At 42.7% G+C, this 16,358-nt stretch overlaps 3 protein-coding genes across 14 annotated transcripts in view; 1 reads left to right on the top strand and 2 right to left on the bottom strand.

Annotated features, from left to right (window-relative positions):
* Positions 1-5,480, top strand: part of RBL2 (RB transcriptional corepressor like 2) — a 44,104-nt gene extending 38,624 nt beyond the window's left edge. For all 4 annotated transcript variants that reach the window (XM_021094170.2, XM_021094168.2, XM_021094169.2 and 1 more), the window contains 5 exons: positions 1,120-1,191; positions 1,588-1,693; positions 2,539-2,744; positions 3,328-3,492; positions 3,989-5,480. In XM_021094170.2, coding sequence (XP_020949829.2) covers positions 1,120-1,191; positions 1,588-1,693; positions 2,539-2,744; positions 3,328-3,492; positions 3,989-4,159 — 720 coding nt within the window. In that variant the 3' untranslated portion in view covers positions 4,160-5,480. The remainder of the gene's footprint in view (positions 1-1,119; positions 1,192-1,587; positions 1,694-2,538; positions 2,745-3,327; positions 3,493-3,988) is intronic.
* RPGRIP1L (RPGRIP1 like) overlaps positions 1-16,358 on the bottom strand; it is a 343,331-nt gene that overhangs the window by 145,337 nt on the left and 181,636 nt on the right. The gene's annotated exons all lie outside the window — the stretch shown is intronic.
* AKTIP (AKT interacting protein) overlaps positions 5,120-16,358 on the bottom strand; it is a 52,036-nt gene continuing 40,797 nt past the window's right edge. Inside the window, exons 1-11 of one of the 9 annotated variants that reach the window (XM_084958469.1) lie at positions 15,205-15,518; positions 14,308-14,413; positions 12,812-12,925; positions 10,923-11,128; positions 8,440-8,504; positions 8,252-8,352; positions 7,671-7,759; positions 7,496-7,594; positions 7,294-7,401; positions 6,485-6,545; positions 5,120-6,321 (exon numbers count right to left, since the gene is read on the bottom strand). In XM_084958469.1, the coding sequence (XP_084814595.1) occupies positions 6,214-6,321; positions 6,485-6,545; positions 7,294-7,401; positions 7,496-7,594; positions 7,671-7,759; positions 8,252-8,352; positions 8,440-8,504; positions 10,923-11,128; positions 12,812-12,853 (879 nt within the window). In that variant the 5' untranslated portion in view covers positions 12,854-12,925; positions 14,308-14,413; positions 15,205-15,518 and the 3' untranslated portion in view covers positions 5,120-6,213. Of the gene's footprint in view, positions 6,325-6,484; positions 6,546-7,293; positions 7,402-7,495; positions 7,595-7,670; positions 7,760-8,251; positions 8,353-8,439; positions 8,505-10,922; positions 11,129-12,811; positions 12,926-14,307; positions 15,550-15,685; positions 15,805-16,358 lie in introns of those variants that run through there. The other 8 variants (XM_084958465.1, XM_084958468.1, XM_084958466.1 and 5 more) reach the window with 8 other exon arrangements.

The raw sequence follows: 16,358 nt of genomic DNA, 5'->3' as shown, positions 1-16,358 counted from the left end.
CAAGATGGTTGTGCCAGTAGCACATTTTCTGTCTTTGAGATTTCACTTTCAGTTATGAAAGATAACTTTGCTGGATGCTAGATTCTTAGGTTTTACCTTGTCCGTTGCCTCATAGCCTCCATTGTTTCTTTTGTCTTTTCAGGCCCACACCTGCGGCACATGGAGGATCCCAGGCTAGGGGTCAAATTGGGAGATGTAGCCGCTGGCCTATACCACAGCTACAGCAATGCCAGATCCAGGCCGCATTTGCAGCCTACACCACAGCTCATAGCAATGCCAGATCCTTAATCCACTGAGCGAGGCCAGGGATCAAACCTGCCACTCGTGGTTGCGGGTGGATTCATTTCTGCTGCACCATGACAGGAATTCCATCATAGCCTCCATAGTTTTTAATGAAAAGATGTTACTTACTGGGGTTTCCTAGAAAGCAAAAAGTTGCTTTTCTCCTGATGCCATCAAGATTTTTTCTCCCTTTCTTTGGCTTTCAGCTTTTTTACTCTATATCTGGGCATTAACCTCTTCACATTTATCCTACTTATGTGTAGATTATTTTTAAAATAAGTTTGGGAAGGTTTTGGCCTTTGATAATTATTTTCTGCTTCTCTTTCCTTATGTTACTCCCATTATGTGTATCTTGGTGTGCTTAGTGGCATGGCATATTTCTTTGAAGCTCTGTTAACTTTTTTTCTCTGTTCTTTTGGATTGCACAACTTTAGCTTCAGGTTTGCTTTTTTTTTTTTTCTTTGCAAATTCAAATCTCTTTTATCCTCCAGTGAATTTTTTGTTACTGTAATTTTTTATTCTAGATCTGGGTTCACATACCGTTAATTCCTTCTGTTGCTAACTGGATTTTAGTAGATTTTCTTGAATATTTTTTTCCTCATTTGTTGTATGCCTTCAGGGCCATTTCCAGACACTATTTTTTAAGTATATTCACTTTATTGTGAAACAGATCTCCAGGACTTTTTCATCTTGCAAATCTTAAATCCTATATGTACCCTTCCAGACACTTTAAATGGTTGTTTTAAATACAATTTTCACCCATTTCATGGAACATCTCATAGTAAGTATTATGCGAAAAATCAAATTATTTCTCAGAATACTCTTATTCTTTGTCAGGTCACAAAAGAAGACAAGTCCTTCCAGAATATTATGCGTTGCTATAGGACTCAGCCACAAGCCCGAAGCCAGGTAACTACACTTTCTTTTAGAGCTGAAAATAAAGATAAAAGTCTTTGATGAATATGAAAAAATTAACTACAGTTGATTCTATGGCCTTTTCTCCAGAATAAACACCTAAGACTGTGAGATCTTTGCATTTGACTTAGAATGACTTGATTTTATGGTTGGATACTATTACTGTATTGTAGGCAGTACCTTGAAGTACTGCCTGATAGACCCTGGTATAAATCCAATATCTGTTATTTACTAAGATATATAACCTTGAGTGTACTTATTAACCTCCCATGAGTAGGACAACGATTACTATATGGAATTGTGAGAATTGAATAACATGTTAATATCAAATAGTCTAGAATGTGCTTGATAAATACTCATTTCAGTTCCTTTCTTATAATCTTTCTAAAGGTGTATAGAAGCGTTTTGATAAAAGGGAAAAGGAAAAGGAGAAATTCTGGCAGCAGTGATAGTAGAAGTCATCAGAATTCTCCAACAGAACTGAACAAAGATAGAAGTAAGTGGGATCTTTATGAACTTATAAAAAATTAGGAGTTTCTCTTGTTTTAGCCCTAGAAGACTAAGGATTACTAAATGAAATTACTGTTATGGAAGCCATGAAAGTATTTTATTGGCAAAAGATTTGTTGGAACAATAAACCAAACTCTAAATTTAGTAGCAAAGTTGTTTATCCTTTATCCCAGGGCTTTGAGACACGTTGTGCATAATATTTTTCTCCTGGGAAATTAGAGAAGTGAGGCATTTTTTTGACCTGAGTTCCAGAAAAATGTGGCATGTCCACTGAAACCATGCTATGGAAATACCATCCTTAATTGTTGGTTGACACCAGTCAATGCAAAGCTCAGGTCCTAAAAAACTTGGTATCAAGTTAAAACTACTCAGTAAACCTTTGCTGTGGTAATAGCATGGTAGTATAAGTTAGTACTTAATAGTATCTGTGCTTCACTCCCTGGTATGTAGAATAGAGCACCCACCTGCTGCCATTTAAACAGGTAGAGCAGGTAGTGTATCTAAATGAAATTTTTTTTTTTTTTTTTTTTTTTTGCTTCTTAGGCCCACACCTGTAGCATATGGAGGTTCCCAGGCTAGAGGTCGAATGGGAGCTGTGGCTGCCTGCTATAGCCACAGCCACATGGGATCTGAGCCATGTCTGTGACCTACACCACAGCTCATGGCAATGCTGGATCTTTAACCCATTGAGCAAGGCCAGGGATCAAACCCACATCCTCATGGATACTAGTCAGATTCGTTTCTCCTGAGCCAAAACAGGACCTCCTGACTGAATTTTTTAAAAAATAGTCTGCATTAGCAGTCTTCAACACTTTGTTCTACCGGTTGCAGCCAGTAGAGACTCCAGTCCTGTCATGAGGTCAAGCAGCACCTTGCCTGTTCCACAGCCCAGCAGTGCCCCTCCTACACCTACTCGCCTCACAGGTGCCAACAGTGACATGGAAGAGGAGGAGAGGGGAGATCTTATTCAGTTCTACAACAGCATCTACATAAAACAAATTAAAACATTTGCCCTGAAGTACTCACAGGCAAATGTAGTAAGTATACTGAGAATTATTTCATACTTTTTTCACTTATGAGGAATCACCTTTTTTTTTTGAGGAATCATTTATGTTTGAGCTGCTTCTCTGTAAACTAGTTTTACATATAATTCTTTTGTTAAGACTAAGGAAGTCTCTAACAGAAATTATTTGCCTAACAATTTCTATTGTTGTGAAGCATTAATAAATAAGAGTAACAGGGTTTATTTGGCTTCTCTCAAAGTATAGTAGAAAATTATCCAAAACTTACCAGCTCTGGTGACCTTGTGTATTATTTAACTTTCTTGGTGCCTCTCGTTTCCTCATACATAAAATGGGAACAGATGGAGGTTCCTTGCTTATAGGGTTGTTGTGAGATTAAATGACAGAATGCGTTAAAGATGCTTAAAACAGTGATTGTCACAAAGTAAGCCCTTAAATGTTTGCTACTGGTAGGGCTTTAAATGTTGCTAATACATCACTATCCACCATTCATAAAGCTATGGGTTTATTACACCTTTTCACACTTACACTAAAAACCATTTTAAAAAAACTAGTTAGAAACTTTACCTTTCTTAAAAATTGCAATTTTTTTTAACAGATGGATGCTCCTCCACTCTCTCCCTATCCATTTATAAGATCAGGCTCGCCTCGCCGAATACAGTTGTCTCAAAATCATCCTGTCTACATTTCCCCACATAAAAGTGAAGCAATGCTTTCTCCTCGAGAAAAGATTTTCTACTACTTCAGCAACAGTCCTTCAAAGGTGAGCCTAATCTAAATCTTGGCCTTTACTAACCCCACATACTTGAGTTAAGGCTTCTCTTGTGAAGTTCCATGGCTGCTTTAAAAATGAGTTAACATTGGGTGGGCATAATACTGTATAAAGTCATGCTATTTTTAAAGAAATGAAAATGGAGGTGTATGAAATTGATTAAATATGGCATAGCAGTGTGATCCTCTAACTTTTGTGAAAGGGAAAAAACCCCACAAATTTGTCAACTTTTGCACTGTGGTAAAGTGTATATCAAAATCACCTCTGGAGCTTTTTTTAAAAAACGAATACTCTGCCTCTATCCAAGTTATCAATCTCAGCCAGCTGAGAGGTGAAATTGGAAGGATATTAAATTTAGTAGTTCTTTCCTCTATAAAGATGTCTAAACTCCTCAAGGTAAACTGCTTAACTCATTGGAGGATCTTTGACTTAACATTGAACTATGTATATTAGAATTTTAATATTTTTATATCTATCCCCACCCCAGAGACTGAGAGAAATTAACAGTATGATACGGACAGGAGAAACTCCAACCAAAAAGAGAGGGATTCTTTTGGAAGATGGAAGTGAATCACCCGCAAAAAGAATCTGCCCAGAAAATCATTCTGCCTTATTACGCCGTCTCCAAGATGTAGCTAATGACCGAGGTTCCCACTGAGGTTAGTCTGTTGTATTGAACCTGTCTTTTCACAAACTCTGTTTAGCAGCATCATTTAATGCATGCTAGAATGTAGGGCTCTTTTCCTTAATCCTTCCAGTATCTTTAGGATATTTTTACTCATCCCAGCTGCCTTTTTTCCTACCACTCAGTGCTTGCCATTAAGGCTGCTGAGAATCCAAACTTGGATTTTTTTTTTTAACTCTTTGGCAAAGCTATTACAAGTATCGCAGAGAACAGAGTGTACTCAGATATCTGTGGGAGAGGTCTCTGTTAACATGTTCCAGCAGAGAAACTGTGTTTTAATTCATTCCTACCTGTTTTGTGGTCAGCTCTAGCCCTCATGAAAAGCCAAACAAAAACTAGGTATTTTGTCCGAAAAAATTTGGTAGGAGTGAAAGATTTTTGCATTCCTAAAAGGTAGCAAGATAGTGCCCGATTTGGAGGTCCTAGGTTATTAGTCCAAGTCTCCCATTCCCTTTGTGTAATTTCTTTCCTCTCCCCATTAGGTGTGGTGCAGTGTGACAAGTGCTTGATTGTGTGCAATGTGTGAGTGAACCTATAAGAAGTGGCACTTTAGGGCTGTAAGAAGCATGATTTTGTAACCCAGATTTTGCTGTATATTTGCAATGGCACTTTCTACAATGTGAACTTTATTAAGTACAAAACTTCTAGGCTGAACTTAATTCAGTGTCCTCTTTGATGCTTTTGTACTTTTTTTAAAAACTGTTAAAGCCCCAGTAGCTACCTTTTGGACATGTGTTTTAAATTCTCCAGTTTTTTGTTAATAAGGATCAACGGGCTAAGTAAAGATTTTAAATCAAGTTGAATTAAGGGATTATGAAAAATTATGACCTCTTCCTTTAGGAGGTAGTTATCCAAAAGACACGTGTCTTTATTACGGTGAAATATTTTAAATATCTTTGGGTGTGTTCCTGGCAGTTAAAAAAATAAAATAGGTTGGAGAATTTGGGGTTTTATTAGTACATAGTACCGTTTTTACAAATTAGAAAATGCTAATTTAACAGCTATTGAATTATATATATATACATATATATATACACACACACCTTTATTAATCATTATTATTCCAGCAGTTTTCAAGTTGAATAATCTTATTAGGGAGAAAATTCAATTGTAAATTGAATCAGTATAAACAAAGTTACTAGGTAACTTCATATTGCTCTGAAAGAAATACGGAACTCACACTGTTCACCTAGAATAGTGTTCTGCAAAAATATTTATAAAAACCTCTCAAGATACTGCTACTGTAATTTTATATGAAAATAAGTGTATTTTTCAATAAAGCGTTTATAAATTACTCTTTGTTTAGTTATATTGAGAAAAGGGTTTCAGTTTCCTGGATAAATGACAAAGAACAATCATTTATTGGTTTATTGTCTCTACAAAACACATTAGTCATTCATCATTTAAATATCTGACTTCATTAGAAACCATTTTAACACTTTTTCTCCCTCCAGCCATAAAAATACAGTGAGTGATTTGCTTTAAAAAAAAAAAAAAAAGCTATGAACAAGTGTTCTGGTTTCCTCTCACTCACCTAGTATGTCCCTCAGTGACAGTGTCTGTGTATCAGTAACACAGTAGGCTGAAGACTGAGGTTCCAAGGATCTTCCGCTTAAAAGTGCTATTAGCTATGGAAACTGCTCCCCTCTACCTCTCCTCTCCATGTACAACTAAAACCGCTGATTTAAAAATCATTAGATAGTGCTGAACTCTGTCTACTCTATTAGTTTAAATGAATGCAACTTACCTTTAGCATTATACTCAGAAAAATACTTTAAGCCTCAAGGTCCCCAATAATTTGGAGTACTGAACTAGATAACCACCTTAAAGACACTTCTGACAGAAGTAATGCATTACGTAAAGAGAGGTTTCCAAAACTTGCTGTTAGAACCTAAGCATACACGGACAACACTGACACCAGTCCCCGTTCACACCGCTTTACTCTGCACGCAGTCCTCTGCCACTGGTCAGCTGTAACCAGCCCAAGTCCAGCAGGAAAGTGCATGGTGCACCAGATTCACTGGCTCTTAAGTTGCTACCGTTTTCTCTTCTTTACTGAAAGGTTGTACTGAGCCAGGCTTCACCCATGACAAGCCAGCAACGTGAACACTTTTATTGTGCTGTTCTTCAGGCTTCTTCTGGGCACAACAAAAAACAGACATTAAAAAATGACTGGTGAGATTTCAGCACTGTACAAACTTGTTTCCCAAAAAGTTATTTGTATAAACTCAATCGTCTCCAGTGAAAACATTTTAGAAAACAATGAGTTAACTATTTCCAAAATGGTAATCTACTTACTTTCTGAGTCAGCATCTTCTCTCTGGCTTCATCATGTACAGAAGGATTCCATGGAGAAAAGCTTCAGGAAAAATATTTTAAAAACAGCTCACTAAATTTAACATCCATTTTTACATTTTTAAATCCCCTCACAAAACTTAACAAGGAATAGTCCTTAATCAGTTGTCAGTATGTAAGTTTTAGACATTACCTAAATGACTTTCTCACATAACCATCCCATATAGAGCATTTTACATGCATGAGCACAAAACCACGCTGAAGTCCTATTAATTAAAGATGAAGAAATTTACAGTAAAATCAATTGTTCTGGGTCACCAAAGCCAGTAAGTGCAGAAGTCCCCCAGTCTAACCGCAGAGCCCAAACTCTTGACCACTACACTATGCTGCCTCCCAGCAACAGCAGCGCTGCCCAAGAATAAATCACCAACTCTTCAGCTCTTAGTACTCCCCAGACACTCTTCCCCGAGACCCAGTATCACAGTGCTCGAGGAACCCACTTTTCCCAGCACTCACTCCTTTCACCACATCAATGGGGTTTGGGAGTTTAAGAGGAGCTCCGGCTAGAAAGAAAAGTCCTGACAGCTGTGAACACAGTACAGGAATCTTGAGGGGACCAAACTCACTAAATAGCTTGCTCTTGGCACAATGTGCCAGTTCCAGGTAAAGCAGAAATCAGGTTGATACCAAGTTTGCAAGGTTGCAGGCTAACAAATTATACACTTTCCTTTTAAATCCCTGTTCTGAGACCACTTGGAAAATGGAAGCACAGTACTACAAAGTGCAGTTTATCTGGATAAGGTACCACTTACCTAATTGCATAGGGGTCTTCTATTTTAGGTTGGTCAAACAAGCGAGCAGTGCACACCTTAACACTGTCAACCACTTTACTTTTAAAAAGCTGAACATCTTTTTCATACCTGTGTTAAAAGTTGAAATCAAAAAGTCACCCACCAACATAATCTACTTTATCTTTTCAAGCTTATCTTAAATAACAAAGCAAAAGTAACATACAGTACTGCAGCCTCTGGGTTTAGGGGGTTTGCTGTATCAATCTTGTAGAAAACTCTCCTTGCATACATCAATACTTGCCAGATGTGATTATGGTTCCGCCTAAAAGGAAACACGGCAGGATTACTGAGGCTTCCTCTTGCTGGCTTACGTCACCTTGTGCAACTCATTTACTCACCTCCATTTTGCAAATGCTCTCTTTACATCCAGTTCACCAGAGTTGGGATCGACTAGCGGGTGAAAGACGGGAATATCAAACACCAAGCGCTGTATTTAAAGAGAGACACATCCTTTAATGGAAGCAGTGAAGCTCATTAGACCCACACAGTCAGCTGTAAAAGGAGTTTCAGGGCACGGCAGTCATGTGGCTTAAAGTTAAAGAGCTGCCGCAAGAGGGACATTGAACTACTTTCACCATGTTCCTGTGACACTAAATTGTGCAGTGACACGGCAACAGCTGCTCTTCTCTACCACAGCACAGCAGTCGCCATTCACAGAGCAAGTGCTGCACTCTGGCCTCCAGCCTCACTTTTGCACACCCTGAGCAGAGAAACAAGTTAAGCTAAAGGCAGGGGCTAGCATGGCAAAAGATGCGACAAAGCACGAAAATCCCCTTGAAAGACCACTGAGTAGACAAAATGTTTTTGGAAACTGAAATCATAAAATGTACTAGGTCAGGAAAAGAACCAAGAAATCTTTAAGCCCATTAAGCCGTCTTCACTGACCAAGAAATGAAACCTGACTATGCCTGCAACTTACTGGACAGTCACCATCTGGGTAGTTATCAGGGATATAAACTGTAAACTTAAATACACCATCTTGATAAAGTCCATGCCGTATGAATATTACTCCAAACCACACTGTAAGAAAAAAGAAACACTGTTAAGGGCTAAGTTTGTGACAGAGGAACCAAATACACGATGCGATAAAGAGTGAATCCTCCTTACTTAATGCAGAGCGGTAAGACGGCTGCACATAGACACCCGGTAACTTCTGCTTCACAACCAAGGTGCTAAAACAGAGCAGCACAAGAGGGAGTGTATGGATGTTAAGTAACACAGGCAAAACCACCTACATTCATTTTTTGAGAGAAGGAACAGTCCCTCGAAGGGGAGCCACACCCTAACCACACAGACCGAGACATCACAATCTCTCACCTGGCCCCCACTGCTGCCCGTTTACCAGCTTCATAACACATGCTCACAGAGAAACACAGCCAAAAAAGACCCCTGATGAAGAAATTAAAATCGAGCAAGGGGAGTTCCCGCCATGGCATAGTGGAAACGAATCGAATCCCACTAGCAACCACGAGGTTGTGGGTTCAATTCCTGGCCTTGCTCAGTGGGTTAAGGATCCAGCATTGCCTTGAGCTGTGGGTAGGTCGCAGACCTGGCTTGGATCCCGTCTTGCTGTGGCTGTCGTACAGACCAGCAGCTGTAGCTCTGATTCAACCCCTAGCCTAGGAACCTCCATACGCTGCAGGTGCGGCCCTAAGAAAACCAAAAAAAAAAAAAAAGAAAAAAAACCCACAAACCAAAAAACCCTCCCAAAAAACTAACAAGGACATACAATTAAGTTTTCCTCCCAGAAATCAGCTTCCCCAAAACAATGTCTTGGAAACCAACCTGAAGGTAATTCTGGACATTAAATTTTAAGTCAGTGAGAGTTATCTGTAAAATTATTGCTTTTATGATCATGGACAATAGATCTCACACATTTTTAGCAACTATTTTAAAGTACAATTTTAGGTAATTAAGACATTAAAATTCCATGGGTGTCATTTTAAGTGTGGAACCAGTCCGTGTGGCAGTGTTCTTGGTTGAAGGCATGCAGCGTGAAGTGCTCACACTGCCCACTGCTCCTGAATTTACTCCCAGACACCCGACCTCTGGGTGCCTTGCTGTGGGAAGTGGTGGGTACTCAAACAAGGGGAGACAAGGGCACTGGCTCGGAGGCTGCAATGGCTCTTCTGGGACCCGGTCACCTGAGAGCCACTCTGCTCTGTTCTTGTAGCTGAGCTATAGCCTAAACAAGGCTGTCCAGACCTTGAATAATGTTGCCCAAGGGCCTTTAAAACACATTAGCCTGCCAATCCTCAATTCTGCTGAGAAGTAGCTTAATAGACTTTAGTTGTTTTCATTTATTGCCTATCTGCAACCACACTTTTTTTTTTTTAATCATTTTAAAATAGTTATTCCATGTTTAAGTTACTAAAATTCAGCATGTCAATAGCAGCATGGCTGGCAGATGAATCTCTAACAATGAGGTTTGCCAGAGGGCAATTTTGTGTCCTAACACAGACAGCAAATTTAATGCCACAATAGAAGCCTGTCCAACTCACTGCCTCGCCTCAAATACCGGCTTCCACTATAAAGCTCAAGGGACCGCTGGTATCAAACTCAGCCCTTTACACTGGGGCCTCAGACCCTCACATCAGTACAGTGAGGGAGGGCAGGAGGATGCTTTTAAAATAATTTCAGTCATTTAAAAATTCTTTTGTCCATGAAGTTAAGCGTTAATTCTCAGACTTCCTGCCCTTGTAACAAACGGTCAAATCGAATGCCATCTGCATTCATTCACTATTTGAGCCCCTTTGACAGGCCAGGCGCTGTGTCCTCACTACTAGGCTCTGCAGAGGCATCGATCTCCTTACACTCTATTGATGATGTGTAACTTCAGTCCAATTTTTGACGTCTATGACTAGCCAAGTTCTTACTCACATGGAGCCCAACTCATAACCTCCCTATCATTGTCTAATTCTGCCTTTGGGGGTCACAAGAATAAGTCAAATTCCCTTTCTAATGACAGACCTTCAAATACATGAAGACAGGTCTATCAAGTACCTTCTAGGTTTTCTCCAAGTCAGCAGTTCCTGTTCCTTCAAGTTGCTTCTGGCCCCTGCCTGCTGGGACCATCTCCTCATTAGTCTGTCTGGATGCCTCTTAAGGAATGATCACCAGACTGGGGCCCAAGCATCCAGCTGGGTCTGACCCAGGAAGGAACAGAAGGCCGTCCTCCCTGTCCGGCCTCTACGATAACCTCTTCAGGAGGTGAATTCCTCACCTCTTATAAAAGGTAGATCAAAATGAGGTAACTGACCTACTAATAAATCTTAGTTTCTTCCTCCTCCTGCTCTCCAAAACAGACTATGGCAATTAGAGCACATATTTGCCTTTAAATCTTATTTACCCAAGCTCTGAATAAGAATCATTCCTTCTCAAAGAGGATATTTATATAACACCACTTAGGCCTTGATTAAAAATTATTGCCAGCAACAGCTTCCATCACTCTACATTAAGGCCAGTACTGGAGAGGGATAGGTCTGAGCTTTAGGATTAAATGGCTGCTGTTTACCGGGTCCATCAGAATAAATACTGTTCATCACTTTCAAGGGTCATTCAAAATTTAACCAGACAATTTAAGAACTTACAATTCTGCAAGAAGAGAGTATTCCAGGTAGAAAGGTCCATAAGACGCATGTGTGCCATTTGTTGACTGTGTTGCTGGGGCAGGAGATGTAGGCTTAGTTATGGGCAAAGCATTTTTGGGAATAGAGGGCAGCTGTTTCTTTGGAGCAGTGCGAGGAGGACTGCTTTTCACGTCCCCTGTTAATGTCTTCTCTTCACCATCAGATCGCTGTTCAAGATGAAGGGGTGAGAACATTTATCAGGATGACTCTTAAATCACAAGAGTACATGTGATGTACTCTTAGCCCTTGACTGAAAAGCTGGAATTACTCTCTTACAAGGACATTCTAGCACCATGATCAAGATGACCTGAAAGTCCTTTGAGCAGGCAGGATACTAGAAAGAGCAGAACAAGCTGAAGCAAAACTGACCTATAAGAACATTCATTCCTTTGCTGCATCTTATAAAGCCAGTATTTACAGGATTTACATGAAACAGAGAAAAGTGGTTTCTCCTGGAGGCCCCAGAAAGAGGCCAGGGGGTTACTATGCAATTAGATAAGAAAAGTCCCCCCTGAAACTTAGGTCAGGTGCTCAGCATCTCAAAATAAATAGTGCAAATGACTGAAATTAGTTATGACCTGATGTCAGCACTTGAGTTAAGAAATTAAGAATGAAGCTCTTCTCTCCGTCACATGGGTCTGATTTTGATCTCGTCTGTAATGGGTATGTTTTCACACTTGGACTGTCACCAGCGTAAACTGTCATCCTTAGTCAAAGACAAAGGTCTACATGAGTCAGAGACTAAATTACCATCTCACAGGTACTCCCTTGACTCAAGTACAGTCAAAGGCTGTTAATTAGCTGTAATTAAAAATGTATACAGGGGGAGTTCCCGTCGTGGCGCAATGGTTAACGAATCTGACTAGGAACCATGAGGTTGCGGGTTCGGTCCCTGCCCTTGCTCAGTGGGTTAACGATCCGGCGTTGCCGTGAGCTGTGGTGTAGGTTGCAGACGCGGCTCGGATCCCGCGTTGCTGTGTCTCTGGCATAGGCCAGTGGCTACAGCTCCGATTCGACCCCTAGCCCGGGAATCTCCATATGCCATGGGAGCGGCCCAAAGAAATAGCAAAAAAAGACAAAAAAAAAAAAAAAGTGTATACAGGAATTCCCGTCGTGGCGCAGTGGTTAACAAATCCAAGTAGGAACCATGAGGTTGCGGGTTTGATCCCTGGCCTTGCTCCGTGGGTTAAGGATCTGGCGTTGCTGTGAGCTGTGGTGTAGGTTGCAGACATGGCTCGGATCCCACGTTGCTGTGGTGTAGGCTGGAGGCTGCAGCTCCGATTAGACCCCTAGCCTGGGAACCTCCGTATGTCACGGGAGTGGCCCTAGAAAAGGCAAAAAAAAGACACACACACAAAAAAGTATACAAATATCGTGTACAGAAAAAAAGACTTAATAGTGTTCTCTTGGAGGTAGAATTAGAGACTACATTTTTGTTTGCGTGTGTTAAGCTCTCCTAAAACGTGTTTTATTTAAACAAGTATTTTATTTAGAAAAATTAAACCAGTGCTTTCAGGTCTCACCTGACCATTTCTCTAACCATGGAATCATGGAATCCTTCAGTCTGTAGACAAACTACTACAATGAAATGTGTCACAAATGTCATCATGTGTAAACATAGCCTAAGTCAAAATAACAGAACTGTGATTAGCAGAATGATTTCTATTTGAGATGTGATCTCAGTCTCAGAAACTGACTTTAATCAATGAAATAATTACTTCTCAAAAGTAAAATCGAAATGAGAAAAACAAGGTAATTTTGTTAAGATTTTGAGCAGCCTTGGTATGATTATTTAGGCCTCTGTTCTGACACAAATGGGTTTCCTCACTAAATTTATCAACTATACCTACTTTGCGTACAGAGCTTGTAGACATGCTCCAGAAAGGGTTCATAACGTGTATTCCAAACAAAGAAATTGAGTGGTCTGTGTCATCAAACTCTTCGGTCCTCAGAATTCACTTTACCTTAAAATGAGATGGGAGAACAGAGAAATATACCAACACCAAGTGTTAAGACTTCTGAAATAGTTAAGAGCTAAATCTTAAAGCGCTAAACAGAAATACAATATAATATTATATAACATGTAGCTATAAAAACTTAGGGGAGGGTGTCCCCGTTGTGGTGCAGGAGAAACAAATCAGACTAGTATCCATGAGGATGCGGGTTCGATCCCTGGACTTGCTCAGTGGGTTGGCAATCCAGCTTTGCCGTGAGCTGTGGTTTAGGTCACAGATGCTGCTTAGATCCCGAGTTGCTGTGGCTTCGATGCAGGCCAGCAGCTAGAGCTCCAATCTGACCCCTAGCCTGGGAACTTCCATATGCTGCAGGTGTGGCCCTAAAACAAACAAAAAACTTTAGAGGAAAAGAATCTTTAGAAAGTTTCTTTCTATACCCCCTCCCTCTTCTGACTCCAATTTCTTCCCCATCTTTAAATGCCTACAGGAATCTGTGTATGGAGTCCTTGGACAGGATTCAAAATATTCAGTGACACAGTTCAGCTCTGGTGCCAGAAGTGCCGAAGATATGGACTTATAACAGTTGCTACTAGCAGAATATCTAGGCATTTGACTACTGGGAAAGCCAGGCTCAGAATGCACTGTACCCACATACACAGAGGGTCTAGCACAGTTCTCAGGGCTATGGGAATTAAATATCCAAGGGGGCCGATTTAAGGGTGTCTTAAATGAGCCATCTTAAGTACTGAATGATTCCCTCAGCAAAACTAGCAGCCAAAGGTAGAACATATGAGACAGAGAACTGGGTCCTCTTGGGACCATCCACAAGAAATGATATTTTTTAACTGCTTCAAGTGTGCAAACCTCATGATTACGCACTTAAGGTACTGCCAAACAACATGTAAAAATGCAACACAGGAGGGCACAAGAGATTTCACAAACACGAGTCTTCCAAACACCAAAGCTTCAAGAAGTGGATAAGACAGCATGTCTCAAAGGTCACAAAGTCAGTGGGTCATTTACTAAAAACACAAAGGAAGAGCAGCAAGTGGAGCTGTAAGAACAGCAGCTTGTCTGCCCTGGTGACTTCCTCCAGGCTCCAGCAGGTTTAAGGCAGAGCTCCTTGAGATTCCTACTTGCAACAATCAAAAGTCTGAGCATGAAAGAGTCAAAATTTAAGCAACATTTTACTAAATTCATGAGAAGCAAATAATTAGAGAAACATGTACCAAATGTCCCTAATCAGCAGAAATTTGTTTTGGGCCAATCATTTGACATCATAGGTGGGCCCTGTAACCTGCCAGTGCCCATTACAGCTGTTTTGCTTTCCAAGATACAATGCCACCCAATAATTAAATCAAAGGAAGGAGGATTCTTGTTCTTCCACTTACCTGATGACTTATATTCAATAAGTAGCAACTTGCTACTGAGAGCTCCCTGCAAATCTGCCTTTAAAGGTGACTATGATACAGGTGAAAACGCTTGGGACATCAAAACCTGGGTGGGGGTACAGATAATCCTTTTGGGCAAGTATGAAAACAACAGTGGTTCTCAGGTCCCAAGTAATATATGAAGCACCCAACTGACATCTAGGACAGACCTGATTTAACAGGGGAACCCATCCCCTGGGATACACTGTGCACCACCATGTAAATTTACTGGGGTGGATCAGTCACCTGTAAGGTCCCTTCCAAGTCGAACACGTAATGATTCAACAAGTTTGCCTTTAAGAAGCAAATAAAACTGACTTCCAGCTTCTCCTGTCTTTAAAAAAGAGGTACTGTCTACTGCTCCCTATGTATCCAGCAAAGACATAACCACCTGGAGAATTTTAAAACATTTTTCAGGAGTAACTCACCACTTAATAGATGTCTACCCTACCCAGGCGCAGTATTGCAGTTTCTAAAAGGAGTAACATAGATAGAAGAAAACACAGGACAAGTCCTAGTCATTCGAAACAATTTTAGACTTTGTGCTGCTTTGGTCGTACATCAACACGAGCGCCTTTCTTTACAACGTAAAGCTGAGAAGCCCTATCTTGGCTAGCCCTACATGAATGATCCGCACCAAAACTTAGGGGATGCGCGGTGCGTTCCTCCTATGTACCATAGACCCCTACACAGGCACAAGACCCCGAACAGCCCTAAATTCTTTCTTAAGGGGCGAAGGAGGAGGACCCGGGGAAAAGATGAAAACAGCCTTGACCCCGGCCCCTTGGGACACCCGGGACGGGAACCCTCGCCTGGGGCGGAAACCCATCTCTGCGCATGCAGGGAATCTGGACAAACCTGTCTCGGGATGATGCAAGGCAGGGGCCAAAGCCCTACTCGCAAGCATAGGGCGAAGCCGGCCCCAGGCCCGCGAAACACTGGCGGGGACGGGGGAGCTGGGGGCTCGAGACTCGGACCCCACCCCCACCCCCGACCTGGGAGCGGGTTGGAGCCGGGCGTGGGGACGGGGCCCCGAGGAGGGTAGGCCCCGGACGGGGCGAGCCAGTCAGGCCCGCCTGCCCTCCTCAGGCCGGCCCGGCCCAGCTCCCCAAGAGCCCCCAAAGCCAGTCCGGGTCGCCGCAGCCGCCGGGGCATCAGGTATCTGCAAAGGCGGACAGGTGCCCTGCCCCGCCCCCGTGTCCCAGCTCGGCCTCCGTCACTAGCGAGTCGAGAGCCCCCCATACGGTAGGCAAATGCCGGACCCGGGGACGCAGGTGGCCCGGGTTTGAGGGCTCCACGGCCCTCGTGAACCTACCACCGTTCTGACAATGCCCCTCACCTTGGTGCTTTTAACGCAGTGTTCCCGGCTGCCGAGCGCCGTGGCGGCCCCACAGCATCTCTGGCCGCAGCGCGAGCCCGGACCCTGCCTACTCCCCGCCCCGCCCGGCTCTTGGCCTTGAGCTCCGCCCCTCATCCCTCTCTCCCCACCACCCCCGGGCCCGGAAGCTTCCGCCCAGCCTCACAGCGCCGAGTGGCTCCCATACCTGTCCGCCAAGGACGTTCTTCCGGGGGCGTTGGGGCGGCGACACTAGGGCCTGCCAATCAAATCTGCTCGGCTCGGGTGGGGCTGCACTTGACCCTCCCCTTACATAACAGGGAACCCTCACTCACAGAAGTTTCGGCCTGGGGGCAGGGAGGCGGCGGAAACAAGTGCCTGGACATAATTGGTCACGGCATCCGCCAGTCACCATGGAAACCAGCCCCAAGGTTTGTTCTTGGCCCGCACTGCGTTTCAAGAAGGCTGTGACGGGGTGTTTCCCAAGCCTGGGGCGGGGAGGAGCGCGGGGCAGGAGCCCTCTGAGAGGAGCCTGGGGGCGGGGCAGTCTCCCGACATCCTGGCCGCCCGCCCTGTTCGCTCCCCTGCTCCAAGCAGCCGGAGACCGCCACGTCCTGCCCACCTGGGTTGAGACGTCCTGCAGTGGGAGGGGCTGGGGTCTCTGTCAGGTTGGGAG

This window comes from Sus scrofa, chromosome 6 (genome assembly GCF_054392235.1).
Source record: "Sus scrofa isolate SSC_HxYL_T2T_F1_AM1 chromosome 6, Sscrofa_HxYL_maternal_Yorkshire_Landrace_v2.0, whole genome shotgun sequence".
NCBI lineage: Eukaryota > Metazoa > Chordata > Mammalia > Artiodactyla > Suidae > Sus > Sus scrofa.
Note: the sequence above shows the minus strand (reverse complement) of the source record. Positions and strands in the feature narration are given on the sequence as shown.